The 24,938-nt window shown below is 35.9% G+C and overlaps 1 protein-coding gene across 1 annotated transcript in view; it reads right to left on the minus strand.

Annotated features, from left to right (window-relative positions):
- HTR2C (5-hydroxytryptamine receptor 2C) overlaps positions 1-24,938 on the minus strand; it is a 263,697-nt gene that overhangs the window by 107,816 nt on the left and 130,943 nt on the right. The window contains exons 3-4 of the mRNA XM_007450981.1: positions 15,489-15,603; positions 10,622-10,935 (exon numbers count right to left, since the gene is read on the minus strand). Coding sequence (XP_007451043.1) covers positions 10,622-10,935; positions 15,489-15,523 — 349 coding nt within the window. The 5' untranslated portion in view covers positions 15,524-15,603. The remainder of the gene's footprint in view (positions 1-10,621; positions 10,936-15,488; positions 15,604-24,938) is intronic.

Genomic DNA, 24,938 nt, shown 5'->3' on the forward strand with positions numbered 1-24,938 from the left:
TTCCCTTTCTGTTTTCTTCCCAATTTTTAGTTGCATTGCTTCTAAGTTGTTACACTATATAACAAATAATATATATCATATAAGATATGACAGTATTCTTATGCCCTTATACCACCTTTATTTCTGTCTTAGGTCTAAAATTAAATATATTAAACACTCATGATCCAACTTTTTGAGGAAAAGTTCCCAGTCATCCCTTTGTTAGATGAATCTTATCCATTATTCAATTTCTTAAGGAGGACTTATGGGTTCAGAATTCTCTGGGTTTAAAAAATATTAAACTTTTTACAGCTTGATGGCCAACTTGTCTGGATACAAAATCTTGGTTTGAAACTTTATTTGAGTATTTTTCTTTTTTAAATTTTTATAACTTACATACAGTAAAATTCACCCTTTTAAAACTGCATACTAGAATATATAGTTTTTAAAATTTTGAGAAATATATATACAACCACTACCACCATCAAGATATAGAACAGTTCCATACTACCAAAGTAAATGCCCCTTTGGAGTCAGCATTGCACATTCTGACCCTGGAAACTAATGATCTGTTTTCTGGCTTTATAGATTTACTTTTGAAAGAATATCATATAAGAGGTTGACTTTTATAAAAATATTGCTTCAGTGTTGCTTTGTTTTGTTATTTTTTTAAATTATGAAGCCAGTCTAATTCTCTTGCTTTTGTAAATTATTTCTTATTTTTGCCTGAAGATTTTTCTTTCTGTTTAACACCTAATGTTTCAGATATATCTCAGAGTTGATTGTTCCAGGTCAAATTTTTGGTACTGGGTTGGCCCTATCAATATGTACATTTAGACCCTCTTTTATTTCTGGAAAATTTTCCAGGATTATAGTTCTAAATATTAATTCTGTTCCATTATATTTTTTTCTTTTCAAGGATTCTCATTATACACACATTGGATCTTTTATTTGCTGGTCTTCCATCTCAAACACTTTCTTTTTGACCTCTTTTACTTCTTTCTTCATCTCATTTTCATTCTTTCTGTTGTTTCCCTGTTTTTCTTTAGTGCCCCTTATTAAGTTTTCATATTAATCTATTCTTCTTTAGGCACTTTTAATTTAATGTTCATTCCAATATGATTTTATCTTTTTCTCCTACTTTATTCTCCTGGGTTCAATCAACTTTTGCTTTATGTTGACCAATTTTTTTATCCATTTCTTTTCTTAGTTTTTAGATTTCTACTTCAAGGTTTTTTTTTTAATAGATATATCTTTAAATGTTTGAGAAAATTTAGTTTATCTTGAAGTATTTTGTTACAGCTTTTTTGTTTTTCGATCATTCTTTATTTGTGGGAACTTTCATCAAATGGCTTTTTTTATTCTCATGTTCTGCTTTCTTTTTATAGTAGCTTGGTATAGATGAAAGTTGGTTGCATCTTTGAATTTGTATGAACATGGCTAGCAGTTTGTGGGTGGTTTCCATGGCTAGCGGTTTGTGGGTAGTTTCCAAGATTCCAAGCTCTGGAGCACCCTTTTCTCTTCATGTAACAAAGTATGATTTCTTTATTAGAGGACTTTTGGGGTACAGTGGAGGGCAGTGGGGGGAGGGCTGATGGGTTCTTACATGTTGACATTTTTTTGACTTGTAAGATGATGAAATTTCCCCTCTTGTTTCTTTTTCCCTTCATTGTGCTTTTTTTTTTTCAAAAGTCACCTCTCCCTTTTAACCCTTTTCTACCTCCAAAGAGTTCCTCTCCAACACTGCTTTCTTGAGTCCTATGTACACTTCTAAGTCAATTCTCTAAAGGATGAGCTTCCAGAGAAGTTTCTCAGAATTTTCTTACTTGGGGTAGACTTTCTTTCTTATGATGATTTTATTTTTATTTTATTTTATTTTTTGTGGTATGCGGGCCTCTCACTGTTGTGGCCTCTCCCGTTGCGGAGCACAGGCTCCGGATGCGCAGGCCCAGCGGCCATGGCTCACGGGCCCAGCCGCTCCGCGGCATGTGGGATCTTCCCGGACCGGGACATGAACCCGTGTCCCCTGCATCGGCAGGCGGACTTTCAACCACTGCGCCACCAGGGAAGCCCCTTATGATGATTTTAGATCAATCTTAGGCTTCCTACTAGCTTTCCTCCTCTCTCTTTCATCTAGTATTTACTGGACTGCCCTTCCTCTTCACAACAGCACATGGCGGGAGCCTAATAGAGAGCTCATTGCGATCTCTTATTTATTTTCTGCTTACAGATAATTTGGAATTTGAATGTTCTCCAAATTAGGTGGTGGTATTGTATAGTTTTATTTGTTTTTTTTGTTCTTTATTGCTTGGGGGTGTGGTGATGGATGTGTTAGGACATTTGGATTTAGGCTGATGCCATTTTTTGACCACCCATATATTTTTAAGGGAGAAACTGGCAAAATGAAATAGACACCACAAGACAAAGTATACCTTCTAAAGCACATTCATTCCAGTGACCTTTTCTTACATAATTAGGAGCTATAGTGTGGTAAAATGCTCACAGAGAAGGTAAAATACTTATACTTAGAAATTAATGCATCATTCAAACTCAGTAAATATAAGGAAAGCATATTTCCTGAGAACACTATTTATAAAATGCCTATTGAGACAGTCTATTACCACTGTGTATTTAGAACAGGATAATTAATTTGTGAGTTCCATGAGAGATTATTTTCTAGATGCAGTAATCTTCTTTTAGGACTTGAGAACTAGATACATTTTCAGTATTAGTCCTTCCAGTCTAATTCCATTATACACTCCAGGGAAAAGGGAGTCTATTTCACTGCCTTGTGAGATGAGCATATCGGCAATGAAATTCAAACTGGGTTCTCCAACTCCCTAGGAAAGAAACTTTGCAGTGTAGTATAAGTGGTTTTGATTGTTCTTAATAAATATTAGCTAGAAACAAAAGTTAGGTTAAAACGAATACGGCAAAGATATGGCAGAAAATCAAAAGAAAAATTAAAAGCTCTCTAAAATCATATATCAAAACTTTCAATGCTTGAATTTTTATTGTGATAATATGACCTTGAACTTATATAATTAGTAATTAATTTTTATCACTGTCTCCTTTTAAAAACATGAATTATAGACTCTAGGAAGAAGAAAAGCTGTTATTGAGTGCTTATTATGTGCCAAGCACTTAGTTTGTCAATATTTAAGAAGATTACTTAAAATATGTTTTTAAAGATGACGAGCCTTGGGGACCTTCAAGATGGCAGAGGAGTAAGACGAGGAGATCACCTTCCTCCCCACAGACACATCAAAAATACATCTACATGTGGAACAGCTCCTACAGAACACCTACGGAACGATGGCAGAAGACCTCAGACTTCCCAAAAGGCAAGAAACTCCCGTGTACCTGGGCAGGGCAAAAGAAAAAAGAAAAAGCAGAGACAAAAGAATAGGGGTGGGAACTGCACCTCTGGGAGGGAGCTGTGAAGGAGGAAAAGCTTCCACACACTAGAAAGCCCCTTCACTGGGAGACACAGGGGGTGGGCAGGGGGAAGCTTTGGAGCCATGGAGGAGAGCACAGCAACAGGGGTGCGGAGGGCAAAGTGGAGAGACTCCTGCACAGAAGATCGGTGCTGAGCAACATACACCAGACTGAGAGGCTTGTCTGCTCACCCAATGGGGCGGGTGGGGGCTGGGAGTTGAGGCTCAGGTTTTGGAGGTCAGATCCCAGGGAGAGGACAGGGGTTTGCTGCATGAAGACAGCCTGAAGGAGGCTAGTGCACCACAGCTAGCCGGGAGGGAGTCTGGGAAAAAGTCTGGACCTGCCTAAGAGGCAAGAGACCATTGTTTCAGGATGTGCGAGGAGAGGGGATTCCTTCCCTGTCTTCCCACAGAAGGCAGAGCACCACCTAAACGAGCTCCAGAGACAGGCGCAAGCCGTGGGTATCAGCTTGGACCCCAGAGCTCAGCATGAAACGTTAATGCTGCTGCTGCAGCGACCAAGAATCCTGTGTACAAGCACAGGTCACTATCCACAGCCCCCTGGGAGCCTGTGCAGCCCACCACTGCCAGGGTCCTCTGATCCAAGGAGAGCTTCCCTGGGAGAACACATGGTATGCCTCAGGCTGTTGCAATGCCATGTCAGCCTCTGCTGCCGCAGGCTTGCCCCACATTCCAATTATACTGTACCCCTCGCACCCCCTGGCATGAGTGAGCCAGAGCCCCCTAATAGGCTTCTGCTTTAACCCCGTCCTGTCTGGGCCGGAACAGATGCTGAGGGTGACCTACATGCAGAGGTGGGGCCAAAACCAAAGCTAAACCCCAGGAGCTGTGCGAACAAAGAAGAGAAAGGGAAATTTCTCCGTACAACCTCAGGAGCAGTGGATTAAGTCTCCACAATCAACTTGATGTACCCTGCATCTGTGGAATACCTGAATGGACAATGAATCATCCCAAAATTGAGGCGGTGGACTTTGGGAGCAATTGTAGACTTGGGGTTTGCTGGCTGCGACTGATTTGTTTCTGATTTCTTATGTTTATCATAGTATAGTTCTGAGTGCTTGTTATTGTTGGTGGATTTGTTTAGTGGTTAGGTTGCTCTCTTTTTTTAAATTATTATTTTGTTTTAATAATTATTTATTTATTATTATTTTTATTCTTTCTTTTTTTCTCCCTTTTCTTCAGAGCTGTATGTCTGACAGGGTCTTGGTGGTCCGGCCTGGTACCAGGCCTGAGCCTCTGAGGGGGGACAGCTGAGTTCAGGACATTGGACCACCAGAGACGTCCCAGCCCCACATAATATCAATTGGCGAGAGTTCTCCCAGAGGTCTCCATCTCAACACTAAGACCCAGCTCACCCCAAGGGCCAGCAAGCTCCAGTGCTTTATGTGCCATGCCAAAAAACTAGCAAGACAGGAACACAACCACACCCATTAGCAGAGAGGCTGCCTAAAATCATACTAAGTTCACAGACACCCCAAAACACACTGCCAGATGCAGCCCTGACCACCAGAAAGACAAGATCCAGCCCCACCCACCAGAACACAGGCACCAGTCCCCTCCACCAGGAAGCCTACACAAGCCACTGAAACAACTCACCCACTGGGGGCAGACACCAAAAACAGTGGGAACTATGAACTTGGAGCCTGCAAAAACGAGACCCCAAACACAGTATTTTAAACAAAATGAGAAGACAGAGAAATATGCAGCATGAAGGAGCAAGGTAAAAACCCAAGAGACCAAACAAATGAAGAGGAAATAGGCAGTCTACCTGAAAAAGAATTCAGAGTAATGATAGTAAAGATGATCCAAAATCTTGGAAATAGAATGGAGAAAATACAAGCAACGTTTAACAAGGACCTAGAAGAACTAAAGATGAAACAATGATGAACAACAGAGTAAATGAAATTAAAAATTCTCTAGAAGGAATCAATAGCAGAATAGATGAGGCAGAAGAACGGATAAGTGACCTGGAAGATAAAATAGTGGAAATAACTACTGCAGAGCAGAATAAAGAAAAAAGAATGAAAAGAATTGAGGATAGTCTCAGAGACTGCTGGGACAATATTAAAGGCAACAATATTCAAATCATAGGGGTTCCAGAAGAAAAGAGAAGAAAAAGGGACTGAGAAAATATTTGAAGAGATTATAGTTGAAAACTTTCCTGACATGGGAAAGGAAACAGTCAATCACGTCCAGGAAGCACAGAGAATCCCATACAGGATAAATCCAAGGAGAAACACGCCAAGACACATATTAATCAAACTGTCAAAAATTAAGTACAAAGAAAAAATTTTAAAAGCAGCAAGGGCAAAACAACAAATAATATACAGGAGAATTCCCATAAGGTTAACAGCTGAACTTTCAGCAAGAAAGGAGTGGCACCATAGTTAAAGTAACGAAAGGGAAAAACCTACAACCAAGATTACTCTACCCACCTAGGATCTCGTTCAGATTCGATGGAGAAATTAAAATCGTTAAAGACAAGCAAAAGTTAAGAGAATTCAGCACTACCAAATCGGCTTTACAACAAATGCTAAAGGAACTTCTCTAGGCAGGAAATACAAGAGAAGGAAAAGACCTACAAAAACAAACCCAAAACAATTAAGAAAATGGTAATAGGAACATACATATCAATAATTACCTTAAATGTAAATGAATTAAATGCTCCAACCAAACGATATAGACTGGCTGAATGGATACAAAACAAGACTCGTATATAAGCTGTCTACAAGGGACTCACTTCAGACTTGGGGACACATACAGACTGAAAGTGAGGGGATGGAAAAAGATATTCCATGCAAATGGAAATCAAAAGAAGGCTGGAGTAGCAATTCTTATATCAGACAAAATAGACTTTAAAATAAAGACTATTACAAGAGACAAAGAAAGACACTACGTAATGATCAAGGGGTCAATCCAAGAAGAAAATATAGAATTGTAAATATTTATGCACCCAACATAGGAGTACCTCAATGCATAAGGCAATGCTAAAAGCCATAAAATGGGAAATCAACAGTAACACAATAATAGTAGGGGACTTTAACACCCCACTTTCATCAGTGGACAGATTATCCAAAATGAAAATAAATAAGGAGGCACAAGCTTTAAATGACACATTAAACAAGATAGACTTAATTAATATTTATAGGACATTCCATCCAAAAACAACAGAATATACTTTCTTCTCAAGTGCTTATGGAACATTCTCCAGGAAAGATTATATCTTGGGTCACAAATCAAGCCTTGGTAAATTTAAGAAAATTGAAATCGTATCAAACATCTTTTCCAACCACAACGCTATGAGACTAGTTATCAATTACAGGAAAAAAACTGTAAAAAATACAAACACGTGGAGTCTAAACAGTATGCTACTAAATAACCAAGAGATCACTGAAGAAGTCAAAGAAGAAATCAAAAAATACCTAGAAACAAATGACAATGAAAACACGGTGACCCAAGACCTATGAGATGCAGCAAAAGCAGTTCTGAGAGGGATGTTTATAGCAATGCAATCCTACCTCAAGAAACAAGAAACATCTCAAATAAACAACCTAACCTTACACCTAAAGCAATTAGAGAAAGAAGAACAAAAAACTCCAAAGTTAGCAGAAGGAAAGAAATCATAAAGATCAGATCAGAAATAAATGAAAAAGAAATGAAGGAAACAATAGCAAAGATCAGTAAAACCAAAAGCTGGTTCTTTGAGAAGATAAACAAAACTGATAAACAATTAACCAGACTCATCAAGAAAAAATGGGAGAAGACTCAAATCAACAGAATTAGAAATGAAAAAGGAGAAGTAACAACTGACACTGCAGAAATACAAAGGATCATGAGAGATTACTACAAGCAATTATATGCCCAAAAAATGCACAACCTGGAAGAAATGGAAAAATTCTTAGAAAAGCACAACATTCTGAGACTGAACCAGGAAGAAACAGAAAATATAAACAGACCAATCACAAGCACTGAAATTGAGACTGTGATTAAAAATCCTCCAACAACAAAAGCCCAGGACCAGATGGTTTCACAGGAGAATTCTATCAAACATTTAGAGAAGAGCGAACACCTACTTCTTAGACTCTTCCAAAAAGTTGCAGAGGAAGGAACACTCCCAAACTCATTCTGTGAGGCCACCATCACACTGATACCAAAACCAGACAAAGATGCCATAAAAAATGAAAGGTACAGGTCAACATCACTGATGAACATACATGCAAAAATCCTCAACAAAATACTAGCAAACAGAATCCAACAGCACATTAAAAGGATCATACACCATGATCAAGTGGAGTTTATCCCAGGAATGCAAGGATTCTTCATTATACACAATTCAACCAATGTGATACACCATATTAACAAATTGAAGGATAAAAACCATATGATATTCTCAGTAGATGCAGAAAAAGCTTTTGACAAAATTTAACACCCATTTATGATAAAAACTCTCCAGAAAGTAGACATAGAGGGAACTTACCTTAACATAATAAAGCCCATATATGACAAACCCACAGCCAACATTGTTCTCAAAGGTAAAAAACTGAGACCATTTCCTCTAAGATCAGGAACAAGACAAGGTTGCCTGCTCTCACTGCTATTATTCATCATAGTTTTGGAAGTTTTAGCCACAACATTCAGAGAAGAAAAAGAAATAAAAGGAATCCAAGTTGGAAAAGAAGTAAAACTGTCACTGTTTGCAGTTTACATGATACTATACATAGAGAATCCTAAGATGCTACCAGAAAACTACTAGAGCTAATCAATGAATTTGGTAAAGTAGCAGGATACAATATGAATGCACAGAAATCTCTTGCATTCCTATACACTAATGATGAAAAATCTGAAAGAGAAAATGAGGGAAACACTCACATTTACTCTTGCAACAAAAAGAATAAAATACCTAGGAATAAACCTACCTAAGGAGGCAAAAGACCTGTATGCAGAAAAGTATGACACTGATGAAAAAACCAAAGATAATACAAACAAATGGAGAGATATACCATGTTCTTGGATTGGAAGAATCAACATTGTGAAAAGGACCATACTACCCAAAGCAATCTACAGATTCAATGCAATCCCTATCAAATTACCAATGGCATTTTTCACAGAACTGGAACAAAAATTTTACAATTTGTATGGAAACACAAAAGACCCCTAATAGCCAAAGCAATCTTGGGAAAGAAAAACGGAGCTGGAGGAATCAGGCCCCTGCACTTCAGACTATACTACAAAGCTACAGTAATCAAGACAGTATGGTACTGGCACAAAAACAGAAATATAGATCAATGGAACAGGATAGACCACCCAGAGATAAACCCACGCACATATGGCCACCTTATCTTTGTTAAAGGAGGCAAGAATATACAATGGAGAAAGGATAGTGTCTTCAATAAGTGGCACTGGGAAAACTGGACAGCTACATGTTAAAGAATGATATTAGAACACTTACTAACACCGTATACAAAAATAAACTCAAAATAGATTAAAGACCTAAATGTAAGGACAGACAGTATAAAACTCTTAGAGGAAAACATTAGGCAGAACACTCTATGACATAAATCACAGCAAGATCCATTGAGAAATGGAAATATAAACAAAAATATACTAATGGGACCTAAGGAAACCTAAAAGCTTTTGCACAGCAAAGGAAACCATAAACAAGGTGAAAAGGCAACTGTCAGAATGGGAGAAAATATTTGCAAGTGAAGCAACTGACAAAGGATTAATCTCCAAAATATACAGTCAGCTCATGCAGCTCAATATCAAAAAACAACCCAATCCAAAAATGGGCAGAAGACCTAAATAGACATTTCTCCAAAGAAGGTATACAGATTACCAACAAACACATGCAAGGATGCTCAGCATTACTAATCATTAGAGAAATGTAAATCAAAAGTACAATGAGGTATCACCTCATACCAGTCAGAATGGCCATCATCAAAAATATCTACAAACAATAAATGCTAGAGAGCATGTGGAGAAAAGGGAACCCTCTTGCACTGTTGGTGGGAATGTAAATTGATACTGCCACTATGGAGAACAGTATGGGGGGTTCCTTAAAAATCTAAAAATAGAACTAGCATATGACCCAGCAATCCCACTACTGGGCATATACCCTGAGAAAACCATAATTCAAAAAAGAGTCATGTACCACAATGTTCATGCAGTTCTATTTACAATAGCCAGGACATGGAAGTAACCTAAGTATCCATCAACAGATGAATGGATAAAGAAGATGTGACACATGTATACAATGGAATATTGCTCAGCCATAAAAAGGAACAAAATTGAGTTATTTGTAGTGAGGTGAATGGACCTAGAGTCTGTCATACAGAGTGAAGTAAGTCAGAAAGAGAAAAACAAATACTGTATCCTAACACATATATATGGAATCTAAAAAAAAAAGTTCTGATGAACCTAGGGGCAGGACAGGAATAAAGACACAGATGTAGTGAATGGACTTGAGGACACAGTGAGGGAGAAGGGTAAGCTGGGGCGAAGTGAGAGTAGCATTGACATATATACATGTAAGATAGATAGCTATCTATTTTACATGTATATATTTACCACATGTAAAATATAAAGCTAGTGGGAAGCAGCTGCATAGCACAGGGAGATCAGCTCGGTGCTTTTTGACCACGTAGAGGGGTGGGATAGGGAGAGTGGGAGAGAGACAGAAGAGAGAGGGGATATGGGGATATATTATACATATAGCTGATTCACTTTGTTATACAGCAGAAACTAACACACCATTGTACATCAATTATACTCCAATAAAGATGTTAAAAAAAAATGAAGATGATGAGCTTCTTTCATCTTCTTTGTATAAAAGCTGGTACTAGGTATGTGTACTGCCCAGAACATAGGGGTAGGCACATGTTTCTTTCACTGTCACAATCTGTATATTGGAAGGCAATTGTCATTGTTTACAAATGACACTGAGCAATAGAGTATCTATATATGATTTTAATATATTATAAAACATTTGTTTTGCTTTTTCAAGAGTCTGCTACTGATTTATTTAATAAATATACACACATCCAATTTCTTCTGTCACATAATTTTCTTTTTTGTTTATTTTCCAAATGATACAAGTAGAATAATTAACTTTCTGATTTTTTACGATACCTGCCACAGATTTATGACATGATCTGAGATCAAAATACTAATAAATTTGTACTTACCATAAAGGATTGCAAGCAGAGACAGTGGCATGACAAGTAGTCCCACTAGCATATCAGCAATGGCTAGGGACATTAAGAAATAATTGGTGGCATTGTGCAGTTTCTTTTCCAAGCTTACTGCCATGATAACGAGAATGTTGCCACCTATTGTCAAGATTATTATTATGACGATTGAAAGTGCTGGCCAGTTTTGTACCCCGTCTGGGAATTTGAAGCGTCCACCATCGGAGGTATTGAAAATGTCAGTTACTATGGCTGCTACTGGGCTCACAGAAATATCACATTGCCAAACCAATAGGCCAATCAGGTGCACACTGAAAATTAAGAAAAAAATAATCAGGTATATATTATATTGCTTGTACCTAATAAACTACTTATATAAATCAACTGCTTTTCCTTTAACAATCATTATTATCATCATCATCATTTCTACTCTCAATTAAACCTCAGTATCTCTTCTTTCTCTCCCCCAAATACTTTTATTGAATGCTTAATGTGAGTCAGGCACTTAGTTTACTGAAATATATATGTATAATCTCATTTGATCTCATACAACATCCTCATGAAGTCAGTACTGATTTATATCTATTACGTATAAGGAGAGACTGAGGTTCAGAGAAGTTAAGTAACTTTCTCAAAGAAATATAGCCAGTAAGTAGCAGGGGCAGGGTCCGTACTCAAGTCCCGTTGAATTCAAAGCCTGTGTTTTAGACTTTTACTCTCCTCACTCAATCTGAAACCACAGTATTGTTTGACTTGCTGAGTGACTTTATGCTGGCCCATAATTTCTTAATATCTGTCCTGTAAATTTTCCTTCTACCTGACACTCTCCCTATTTCTGTCCTATGTTTTCTGGTGGTGTTCTAGGTTAGAAAATGATTTGTGGTGATAATTAACTCCTATGGGTTTGCTGCTTTCCTATGCTGGAAAAGAAATCTCTTAAGTCATTTAAAATGTACACCTCTCATGATGGTACTTATGTAGATTTTTACTGGTAGGAATTCAGGCCAAGTGGCAGACTAATGCAAGAGAGACATACGTGGTTATGTTTTGTACATTCCAAATTAATTTCCCCTGATGGTGATATGAGATTTATTCAGGTTTCATACACTAATGTAAGTCCCTAAATTGTCTCATGAAACTAATATTTATTTTCCTTAATAAGATAAACAAGAAAGATAAGTATATTCAATATTTCCTACTTAAAAGCAAGAATTATTATCTGTGAATGACTGTCTTATGTGTATTCTATGTTCAGTAATAGTTATTTAATGAATACTAAGCAACAACTATACTATATGTACTAGTTGTTAAACCCTGATATTATTTATAGAGAAGAAAATTTCCTCTACTGGTACAATATGTGCTAACCAATTCTCTATGCAAGAAAATTGCATGGGGGATGGAACACATGACATTACAAAATCCAGAGTCTATGAGTTCTCCATGTAAAAGTTTTGATTTCATTATCTCATTCACTTGTTCTTTGAGTTAAAATATTATTTCTACAGGGAAAATATATGTGTGATTAGATTGACTATCACTTATTATCAATCATCAGAGAAACTTGCAGTAGTAACACTAGATGATTATGATTATCGTAATTGTACCTATAATATTATACACACACACACACACACATACACAGCATACTTTCTGAACCAGAACTGGAACACTGAACCTGAAAAATTATTGGCCTTATTTAAACTTAAGTAAAATATTATAATAATTTTCTACCATGTTTAAAAATTATTTCTCTTAATATCTTGTTAATATACTTTATGTATTTTAACGTAATGAAGAAATCATGAAAATATTTTGACTTTCTAATTCTACAAGGGGTGAAAACTAGTACTTCGGACAGTTAGCTTAAAACTACTTCCTCATTAGTCAAAGCTGCCTGATATCCTAAGCATCATGTTGGTGGGAGACATACATAGTAATTTTTTTCAAATCATGAGAAGTAATCATTAAATTCTTTCCAATGCTGGATGTATTCTTTTTTCCTGAGACATAAAAAATAAGCTAAAATAATATGTGATTCAAAAAATATCATAATTAATTTGTGATTAAAGTGAATAGAAATTATTGAAATAAATGACCAAATAAATACAAGCAAGGTATTTGCTTTCAGCTTTGGTCATTCTGTCACTGTATTTGTTGCATTTGGCATGTGGCCAATGTCCTGGCTACATGACCTAAATGATTTTTTTTTGACCAGTCACTTAACCTCTCAGAAGATCAATTTCCTCATCTTTACAATGAGGATGATCTTTATCACATTATTGTTATGAAAATTAAATGATATATGTAAAGTCTCAAAATAATACGTTTGTCGTAATAGGCCCTCAGTAAATGTTGGAGCTTACCTTCTTTCTGCCTTCAAAGTTAAGCAAAAGTATTTTGTGGTAGCTATACCCTAACTCAATGTACTTCAAAATTTGTCAAGAATTTAAGTCCTGGTTTTATTTTTATTTTATTTATTTATTTTTTCCCTTGCGTTATGCGGGCCTCTCACTGTTGTGGCCTCTCCCATTTGCGGAGCACAGGCTCCGGACGCGCAGGCTCAGCGGCCATGGCTCACGGGCCCAGCCGCTCCGCGGCACGTGGGATCTTCCCGAAACGGGGCACGAACCCGCGTCTCCTGCATCGGCAGGCGGACTCTCAAGCACTGCGCCACCAGGGAAGCCCAGTCCTGGTTTTATTTTAAGAAGGTACTTATTTATGCAGAACTGGCTCAGATAGTAATTTTAAATCCAAGGTCTTTTCTGGCCTAGCTGTTGAAAAACATGTTCTTCTGAAATTAAAAAAAAAATTCTGGTTTAAATTTGTTGATGATCATTTCAAGTAGTCCCACAAGACTTTATGCTCAAAATGATATGCTGCATCTTCAATTGTCAGTTGCAGAATCACAAATATATTTATTCTTAAGCCTAGATAATATGGTCCTAACAGGATATGCAATGCAACTTCAAATTTTCTCAGTAAATTGTGAAAACATCTAAATCCTTTCACATTTCTGTAAAAATAGTAGAAGAATACAAAATAAAATTGTATATAACAAAAGTACATGAAAAACTATGTCCAATTATGAATTTTATGATTTGAGTATCTTAGAACTTTGGGGTAGAAAACCACTTAAAACATTCATCTTGCCTACCTCTGCTGGTCAAATATATTTTTACTTTTTATTAAAGAGTCCATGAGACAAATACTGAATTATTGAGGAAGCTTGTAGAATCTAAATATATCTTTTGTGAATTATTAGATAAAGTAATGGTGTTGGGAAAAATCCTGACAGAGTTTTTACTTCAGTTTCCTGGTTTCAATTCAATTCAATTTAATAAATTCTTATTGAGCACTACTTATGAACAAATTATTATGATTTTTACTGCAGTCAGTCCTATTTTCTACAGTATTATAATCAAGAATTGGCTGTATTCTAATTAAACCTAATTTCTAACATTTACATGCTCAGTGAAAAACATACAGTCCTTTTACAGAAGAGGAGTAATCTAGGTCTTGTTTCTAAAGCTTACGTTGATTGCTATTAAGCCCACAGAAGTCTCATAAAATATGTGCACAAAAATCACAATTTCTATCTGAACAATTGAAATAACTTATTAATTGCTACTAAGTTTTGAATGAAAATATCTGACATTTTTAGTCGATAAACAAAATTATAATTTGATTTAAAAGTCTGAGTACATTTTAAATCTACTGAGTTTTTGCATGGCATATGACAATGGGCATTATTAGAAGAGATGAATGATCCCTTGTTTCTCTTAATGTAATGGAAAAAATTCTATGTGAATTATTTAATTCCATAGCAGAATAATTTGGTACCCTTTAAGGTAGCCCTGCATTTGGTATATGGATCAAGGCCTATATACTAAGTTGTCCTTTCATTTTCCCAGACCTGGCTCTTTTATTCCCTTCTTTATCACTGTCCTTCACCCTTTCCTTTTCCTCTCTGCTCTAGTTTTCTTGGAACCACGTATCCTTGAGACTATCATCACTACAATGTACAATGACATCCAAGATGGGCTATAATGGTGCATATTGCAGAGGATCCAGTGTTGATGTACTTTATATCTACACTGCTCTGTAAACTGTTTCCTCAGTGAGCACTTTTATAGAAATCACAGAGGAGATTGTGCAGGAGCAAGGTGACTCAAGGCTTCTCAGTTGTACTGATCAGAGTTTACAGAGCCCTGGATCTTGTTTTCCATGCCCCCATTCCTCAAAGAGTAGGTTTAGAAGAAAGCAACACAACCTTTTACTAAGTTAAAAAGAAGATATACCTGGATTAGATCATGTTTTGAATTGCTTAGTGCTTGAATTCAATGCTTTCCTTATCATTGTTATGTTATGTTCTATTGACTTTAACTACTGGTTCACTGTTTCAAGGCTACATCCTGTCCAGCTACATGCTCCAACCCCTATTCCCTGACTTCTCCCTCATTCTTTTGCAAACTTAACTATTTTTCATAAAACCAGAGACTTGTAAAGACATTTATTCTCTTGGCTGTTTAGTTCATGCAGGAAGGAAGAGGAAAGAACCTTTCTCATTTCTACATTTTAACCATACAGAAAGCAACCACAAGTATCAGAATTATTTTTGAATGATATTACTTGTTTGAACATATGAGTGGTTGTGTTTAATTGGAGTTCAAGTTATTGGTTTTTTTCCCATTTATTGTTTTTGAATAGAAAACACCAGTAATATTAGTCTATTGGAATGCAAGTCATTTATACAGATTGAGGCAAATATAGCTGAATAACCATATAAAAACCTCTTTAACATTTTTGAGCAAACTACTATGAAAAGTTATTTAAAAAAAATAATAGGTAATAACATCCTTACAGGAACGAGTGCACTGCCTTCCTCAGGTTCACCATAATTGCTTCAGTCTTAAGCAACCAAAGTTTAAAATTGAGAAGAGGAAATTTAACAGACTGGATTCATTATGCCATCCTTTCTGGGGAGAGAAAAAAGAAAAAGAGAGTTAGTTAAAAGTTTAAATAACTTTAATAACCTTTGATTAAATAAAAGTAAATATTTATTAAGTGATAAGAAATAATCAATACTAAATTTAGCAAACAAGCAAGCATATTATATAAGTGATAAAAAATGGCAAGGAGAATAGATTTTTCATTTATTTACCAATATACAACCATCATCATTTTTCTAAAATTTCTTGTATATACTTTCTTTATATGGGGCTTCTACTAAATCTCCCCCTGCTGGAGTACAAAGCAGTGTTTTGAAAAAGAAATGAAGAATATATGCTTCTTAATTTGCAAACTGTTGGGGGAAAGTTTGTGATCTAATAATTAAGTAGCATGTATAAAGTAAAAAGGTTTCATCTTATAGAGCAATGAAAAACTAAAACAAGTTTTAAGCATTTTTATAAAGTGAACATATTTTGTACAACATTTCTAACTTTTTTTTCCAGTGAAGCAATCTGCTTTCTCATAGATAGCTTTCTTTATACTTTTTCATTAAGCAACAATATTATCCAGAGGGTAGCCACAGGTTTATACCAAAATAAATGAGTTGATTAAGTTTACCTAATTAAATATAGCAACAACCCTATGAACCAACTAGTTAGTATCCAACAGATAATATGCTGCAGTCAGGGCACATGGGATAATGTTGAAAATTGCAAACAAAAGGTCAGTTGCACTCGATGATTGAAAAAAAAATTAGTTTCATTTATTGATTAAGAACTGACAGTGCATCTTCAGAGGAATTAGGAAGGAAACACGAACACTCTACAAACATCAAAGAATTTCAGAGTGAGTACCTTTGATTTCTGTAGGCTATTTTTGAAGGAGTTATTGGTTGCAGTGCAAAACCCCACCAAATATTTACATAAGAGATTATTCACCACTTAGCCCTCACTATATTCAGTGTGCTAAAATGTTGGCCAAGAGTAGACTGGATGCAAATTTGCTGAGGATCTCTGCTGTGCTCCTTGTGGAAATAATATCTTTACACGGAGTAAAACGTGTCACTATGAATTTTTACATTGATATTGAAGAAATACCCAGCGTGAATTTTAATGATTAACATAGAGACCCCTTGGTTTTTCTGCATAGCAATTCTTAACTGGGAATAGAGTAGGTAAACCTCTCTGCTTTTCATGTTGCCTTCTCTATATCTTCTTTTTTTGGATTTTGATTATACTCTCTTCTCATACCAAACATGTAACTGTATTCTTTTTGGGGATCACAAGCTATTATGAGAGTCAAGATTGTGATGTTAAGTTTGCATGTAGTGGGCTGTCAATGAGAAAAATTTAGTTGTGGGTGGGGAGAGAGAGAAAGGGAGAGAGAAAGGGAGAAAGAGAGAGTTGAATAGCTTGAGAACATGGAATATTGAAAGGTCATCACTTTTGTTTAATTTGTAAGTATTTTCAAGGAATATGATAAAAATTTGTCAGTAAACTTTTTTAATGTTTTCTAGTTCCTTTTAGAAATTTGGAAATAAAATTTTATCAGAAAAAATTGCACCTCCCTATGTTTCCCATCTTATTCAACAGCACTCTTATTCTAGTCAGTCAAGCTACAAATTTAATTTATTCTCACTTCTTATCCCTCAACTCTCACTTGTGTGTTCTCTTAGTGCTACCTACACAAAAATTTATCCCCAAATCATCCCCTTAACTACAGTATGAGAAATGTTCTGTGAGTAATTCTACAAAAAGGGGAGGGGATGCAAAATCTCTTAAAGCCTTGGATAAGAAATTAATAAGAGAAACAAACAAACAAAAACAACTCTAATTGAACACTGATCTGTATACCTCTCACATTCCACCAATCTTTCATAACGGAATTCTCATGATTGTGTGAACACAAACACAAAAGTATATGTGAGTTCAAGTATTCAAATTTGGGAGGACTTGTGTTTTATAAAATAAATTAAAAAATCACATGGGATAACTGACAGAGTAATTGATTAATTTTTAATGAGAATTTGTGATTCTTATAGAAACTATGTTTGATCATGTAGCAACATAATAAGAATATATATACACATTTATATGTGTGTACGTATGTATATATGTATTTGTGTTTGTGTATATATATAAATATATATATAAAATTTTGTGTAGAGAAAAGCATTGATTAACCTGAAATTGTCTCAAGCATGAAGAGAAAATGACAGATTAAGTCACAGAAATAAGTTCAGGATCAGTAAATACACATTCAGACCAATCTCTCATTTCTTTCTGCAACATAAATCACAAATCTTTTCATGCTCTCTCTAAAGCTCTGTAAGATCTTCAGGCATCACTAACAGTAACTACGTTTGCTAAGGCAAAAAAGGGGACAAATATTAGTTTTCATATAGTTCTTTTTTTTTTCATGTAGTTCTTAATAGTACACAAGATATTGCAGAATAACTTCAGTTAATGTGGAATTTCAACTAAGCAAAACCCATATCCTGAGCATTATATTTAATTGATGCCTATGAAATCTGTGCCCATATGTCAACATAAGTCATCTGTCATATAGCATACATCATCAAAAATAGTGTGAGCACTTGAAAATAATTGGCCCTAAATAGGCTCTCCACTCTATATTCAGAACTAAATTTCAAACTATCAGAATCAGTATCACTCATAGAAATACTTAAAAGCCATTATTAATAATCATCTTGGAAGTGAATTTTTTTTTAAAAAAGCTAAAAAACAATGTGGGGAAGAAAGGCTGGCATGAATTAAAAAGAACAAAAGCTATTTTTGACTCTTCCAACATGGTTGCAGGCTAGACTTGGGAATTTGTTAGTTTAATAGCTAATTGGTGTGATTCTCATTTAGCTCTAAACTTAAGAATGACTATGATGGGACCTGGCTAAGATTTCTTCAGCACACAGCTTTGATTTTGACTTTTTCTTAGTGACCTTATAAGGGTTTTGCATGGTCATGAGTTTAGTCATGCTATGCCTCTTGCCTTCATTGGGCAATAATGTGATGATTCACTTGGAAGACCAGTACTATGCTCTCTCTAAGAGATACCTAGTTTTCCGCACCAATTTGCCATCCAAGTGGTGGGAGATATATGACCATCCTTGTGGTCCATAGAATACTTATTAAATTCATTTGTGAAAACTACGAAGATGAGGAAGGGAAATCAGTTTTGCACATTATCTCAGTTTTACACATATTTAGCTGATAAAAGAGCATCTACATTGCTCTCTTTTCGAAGTAATAACAAGAACAACAATAACAAGGGGGAAAAACCCCATGATTTTGGACTCCAGTAAAGTCATAATTGAGGATTAGGTTTAAGAGTCAACTGTTAAACCAGTAGAGAGTAGACATTAGAGAAAAAAAATAAAGGGAGAGGGCAGCAAATAAAATGGAAAGAATAGGCAAAAGAGAAAATGTCAAGGGAATGTATTTTGAGAAGGAACAGAGTGCATACGGTGTGATTTGTCTAAAAGGAGATTGATTGCTGGTGAGCTTAGCACCATTTCAATAAAATAGTGTAGAAAGGATCTAGAATGTAGTTGGATGAAGGAAAGAGAAGAGGACTAGCCAGATGAGAGGAGGTGGTTGGTGAGGAAATGGAAAATGTTCAAAGGGTTTTGTCCAATGCAGCAGAGGCAGATGTGTACTAAATGTGTACTAAAGACAACTTTTTGAGAGGAAGAACCATCTAAGTGTACTTCCCAGGTAACTCCCACATTCTTTAGTGAAGTGCTGGGTACAAGGTAATTGGCTGATTGAAGGAAAGCGAAAGGGAGAGAATTGAAGTGATTTAAGGTGTGATATCAAAATATCCTAAGAATAAAGGGAGAGCTGTGGTTTTGTCCAAATTGTGTTTGGAGAGGATAAAAGTCTACAACTTTATTGAAAACCCTGGACATTTCCTTGCACCTTCTAAGCTAACCATTTATAGTTCATTTTTACTATTACCTTTTCCACCTTTGACACTGAAGAAAGATTGTTCACGTTTCAATCGCATTTTCTGTCCTCAAACTGTTTCTTATTCTTTCTTTCCCAGACAAGGTCAAACATAATATTGATGAGGCTAAAAAGAAAATGCCAGTGTTTCTACTTGATGTTTTAACAAAATTGGGGGGGTCTACAGTAACCCATAAAAAGATGTAGTTGACATTAGATTTCTGGAAATTCCATGAGCTCATCATGGTGATGCGGCAGATTGGTTTCTCTCATACCAAAGAGCCTACATCTGACACTAAATGTTGTTAAAAATTATTGAATAGACAGTTAACTGAGATCATTCTTCTCTGATTTTTTATAATAAAGCATTTAATAATTGAATGATAATATATGAAGAGGTTTAATTTTTGTCAGTTTTCTCTGTTCAGAAATTATGGACTCATAATCTTAAAATATAAACCTTCTGGTTACTATAGCCTCTGAGCTTTCAGCAGATGGCTAGATCAAAAGTGAATTAGTCAGGGCTTCCCTGGTGGTGCAGTGGTTGAGAGTCCGCCTGCCAATGCAGGGGACACGGGTTTGTGCCCCGGTCCGGGAGGATCCCACATACCGCGGAGCGGCTGGACCCGTGAGCTGTGGCTGCTGGGACTGCGCGTCCGGAGCCTGTGCTCCGCAACGGGAGAGGCCACAGCAGTGAGAGGCCTGCGTACCGAATAAAAAAAAAAAAAAATGAGCGCAACAGATCATAACCCCTTAAATAAAACAAGAATCCATGAATCTATGCGGATAGACTATATTAATGTGGCACAGATTTACAACATTTTGAGGGGAAATCTTTTAATTCAAAAATTGTTCTTAGGACTAATGAATGTTGTAGGAATTTTTCTTTCAACTTCAAATGTACTGTAGAGATTTTCTAATAAAATATACAGTTGTCATACGAAAAATTCACCTTTGCTAACTACAGTCAAATCAGATAATAACTATTTATGGTTTTAATAAAAATTGCTAAGTTATCCAGTTATAATCAATGTGATTAAAAACTCTTCTACAGTAAAGAAAAAAACCCCTGCTCTTCCATCAGTCAATCCAGGATTTTAAGCATGTTAGGCTCACTTAGAAATTTATTCTAGGAAGTTAAATAAATTCAAAACTTCTATATTCAAGTAAGGTCTTAATTTCTTCTACAATTATGAATTCACAGAACTTCTAGGGCTGAAAAAATTATGAGTGATCACATAATCCAGTCCTCTGCCTTCAGACAGGCCTATATTTAATCTGCTTTAAGAAATTTGATAATTGATGTTCTTTAGAACAACCTTTGGGAAAGGCAATTTCATGACCTTCGAATGTTTAGCAATCTGCTTTGCCAAAAAATGTTACTTTATATTAGGCAAAAAGCCTCAAGCTAACAGTCTTCAATGGGAGTGATTAGTTCCTTATTAAATTGAGTATCTATATCACAGGATAATATGATACTAGCAACTTGCTTACTGCATCTTTCTTTGGTTTGCCTGAGAATGCAGCCGTTCAGACACAGAAATGGACATTTTCTCATAAAGTGCCATCGAGAACTCTAACTTTTCTGAATATGCAATTTTATATGTTGGGTGATTTTATAATCTCTTCTCTAAACTGAGGTGCTTTTGTAAGTGAAGGTTGGGGGCCGGGAGCATTAACTGGATGAGACTCTGTGTCTCTCTTGGGCATTTCATTAGATCTGGTAATAAGGTGATTATTCTATTTGAGTGCAGATCTAGTGTCATTACTGTCATTTCCTTCCCCCACCCCCTCAAGATAATGTAAGTGGTTGTTTAAGTAAATTCAACTGTTCCTCTTGTACTTGAAATTAAAATGAAACATGAAATAGTTTCTCCTTATTTGTATTTACTAAATGCTTCTGCTTGCATTTTACATATTTCATGAGAGTGATTACTGTTTAATTTAGTGAGACATTACAAGATAGTTAACTCCTAAAGTCTACAGTATATAAAATCCTGTTTTTCACAGCTAGACCTATTCCATTTACATAAAATAATACTTCAAAAACAAAATAGCCTCCAAATTGATAGAGTTAAAATAGCTATCAAACTCACTCCGTGATAGTAGTGTTGGGTCCCAGGTCAGGCTGCCCCCAAATATGCTTCAATGGCATATTGATTATTTTCAATTAAAATTAAGAAACAGCCAATGCAAGAGGGACACTCTGACCCTCCTTTCTGTCTCCCTGAAAGCAGGAAATAAATATCATATGCACTCCTTGCATTTGGAAGTAGGACATCCTTATTGCCAGAGATAGGGAATTTGGGACCAAGAAGTCTGTATAAGCAAACCTTGTTACTTCTTTAATTTACTATCTCAAGCTCAAACTCTGTTTAGATTCCTCACTAGTTAAGCACCCAAAGCCTAAGTTTCTTTGTCCTGTCAACTCCTCACAAATTTATTGTCTCCTTGTCTAAAAATTATACAAGCTGCCTGCTTTAGCCACTTCTTAGGTCCTATTTCTATGAGTGCTTCATATGCATGAATTAAAATTTGTTTCTTTTTCTCCTGTTAGTCTGTCTTGTGACAATTTTATTAGTCCAGCCACAAGAAATCAAGAAGGGTAGAAGGGTGAATGGAAGTAAACTACTTCCTGACAGTAGTAACAGACATTGAGAGAATCTGGCTTTGTGGGCAGTGTGCTCAGCGATTTGAAGCTGCTTTCTCCACAGGTGGCAGCAGAACTATCCCTGAATTATCTCAACATAGGTTTCCACATAGCAGAGTAAATTGAAGGCTTTTAAACAGGGGAGCTCGCGGAGCAAACCACATGCTAAATCTCTGTGTTGGAGACCAATTCCGACTGATTTGCAGGACTGAAAACTCTGTGTAACAGCACTTTCATGAATTCAGATATTTATTGATTGCCTATTATATGGTAGGCACTCTGCCAGGTGCTGTAGCAAACACAGTAGAACAGGTTCCTGCTCTCCAGGAGCTTATATTCTAGTAGGAGATACAGACAATAAACATCTAAACAAATAAGTAGGATAATTTCAGATAGTAAGAATTGATATGAGTAAAATGGAGTGGCATAATGGGATAAAGAGTGACTGGGGGAAATGCTTTAGATGGACTTGGGTATGTAGCCATAGCTTGAGGTTAGATATTTTAAAAATATTGTAGTATACTAATAATATGAGCCAGCATTTGCTGGGCCTTCTCAATCACAATAAAAAATCCAGTCCTTTTATACTGGTGAGTTAAGCACACAAGTGTCATTGGTGGGAACAGTTCAACATTTTCTGTTAGTTTGATTTTAATTTTGCAAACTAGGGTGGGAAACTCTCCTTCATCTTTTGCTAAGATACTTAAAATACAATTGAGCTGCAAACTAAAATGTTTTCCCACTTATATTTACATCGTTGTCTCCTCCCCAATAAGCAACTCCCACTTCCCATATCATTAGGTTAAGAGATCACAAACTTTTGGCTATATAGCAGGCCCTTCTGGCTGTAGAGGATTCCAGTCGAGTCGTGAAAAGCGAAAAATTCAATCAGTTGCCCAGATGTATTTATTGCCAAGTATCGGGGTACTTGGATACATCTGGACAGCTGAATGAACACTTAACTTCTCCTCTTTCCAATAGCTATTCATTTCACAGCTTCAGAATCACCTATATAAAGGGAAGAGAAACAAACAAACAAAAAGCCACTTTGGAGTGGAAGGATCCATCTAGTGCTGGTTCTGCTGCCCCAGCTACAAAAAGCAACTCCTACTATTGTTTTATAAGTTATTATTATACAATGCATATAAATCCCTAAAATTGGGCAATACTATTAAATAACTAATAATGTGAAAATAAAATATATCACAAATTCAAAAAATTGAGCCAAAATTGAAATTAATTGTATAACTGATAAGCTATATAATGTATACATCATTCTAATACTATTCAGTCACCTAGGTGTTAAATATGTGAGGTATAGCAAAAAGGACACGAGGCTGAGAGGTAGGAGACCTCGGTTCTAGTCTTGATTTTATCACTTAGTTGATGTGTGATTTAGGATAAGTCACTGGACCAATTTGGGCCTCAGCTTTTTCAACAATGACATGAAAGGGTTGTGATAAAGGATCTCTATCCCTTGTGACTCCAAAAGGCTGTGATTCCGGTTTTCTTCATAAATGTTGAACATTATTCTATGCTATTTTACAAGTAAGGTGCTTCTAAATAGCTAAGTTTGGTTACAATTAGATTCTACTTCTATTTATTGCCAATGAAATGTAGGACATGACATTCATCTTGAGAAAGCCTCTTGATTTGAAAGGAACGTGAAAGTGGTTTTTACCTTGATTTTTCTTGTGATGCAGCCTGCAAATTAATGTGCATGTATTCTGTCCCATCTCTTCTTTCTGCTTCCTTAAATGATTCTTAAATATGTATTTCATTCTCAAGGAATTAGGAGACTACGCAGATGCACACAAATTTTAAAACAAAATTATTTGTGATTTTCTGATTTTAAAACGTCTTTATGCCTAGGATACTTTACAGAAAAGTGAAGTGTAAGAAATACTGGCCAGTTTCGTGGTTATCTAAAGTTTCACTTCTGCTTTAGTGGTCTAATGCTCAACTGAAACCTGTTTACTGCTTTGTGTATTCTTCTTCCTTTTTATTTATTTATGGAGAAAAATGGTACTGCAATTCGACAACTTTGAAAATACTGTTTCTTGCACCAATTTTGTGAACTTTATATCAGATGGTGTTAATATTTAGAGAAACAGAGCTGCCTATTTTATAACTCCTCTCAGTGACATTAAAGCTAAAGTATCAGACCACAAATGACATGTGATATGTTTTCATTTTTTTCCTAACTAGACACATGAAGAATTCTGCTAATTGCCCTCCCAGAGTACATCCTGTACAACTCAGTTTACAAAAATACAATCTGTCAAGAAGTTCAAACCAACATAAATCCTCAAACCCTTTTGCTCATGATTTCAAAGTGTGTTCGTGTGTGTGTGTGTGTGTGTGTGTGTGTGTGTGTGTGTGTGTGTATGTATTTTGGAGCTGGGGAATGAAAAGAAAGGTGCTATGAATATACACATTTTATCATCCTCCATAACACCATAATCTCATAAGTTGAAATCATTTCATGATGATTCAAAGCCCCTTTGAGTGGTTGAATATTTTCATTCATGTTTTTCAAGCAGGAGAATTAACTTACCTAATTTTAAAAGTCTATGAAATATTGATTACTGCACATTTGGCAGAAATAAGCAATTTATGAAATAACAGATGCTTCATAACAGCAACACCAGTTTTTACATCTCATTGAAAGATTATTCTATATATAGGCAGTCACGACTGTTCCACCCACTCATGTACAGTAGAGACAGTTTTCTATCACATAGATTCA

This window comes from Lipotes vexillifer, unplaced genomic scaffold (assembly GCF_000442215.2).
Source record: "Lipotes vexillifer unplaced genomic scaffold, Lipotes_vexillifer_v1.1 scaffold1042, whole genome shotgun sequence".
In the NCBI taxonomy this organism is placed as follows: Eukaryota; Metazoa; Chordata; class Mammalia; order Artiodactyla; family Lipotidae; genus Lipotes; species Lipotes vexillifer.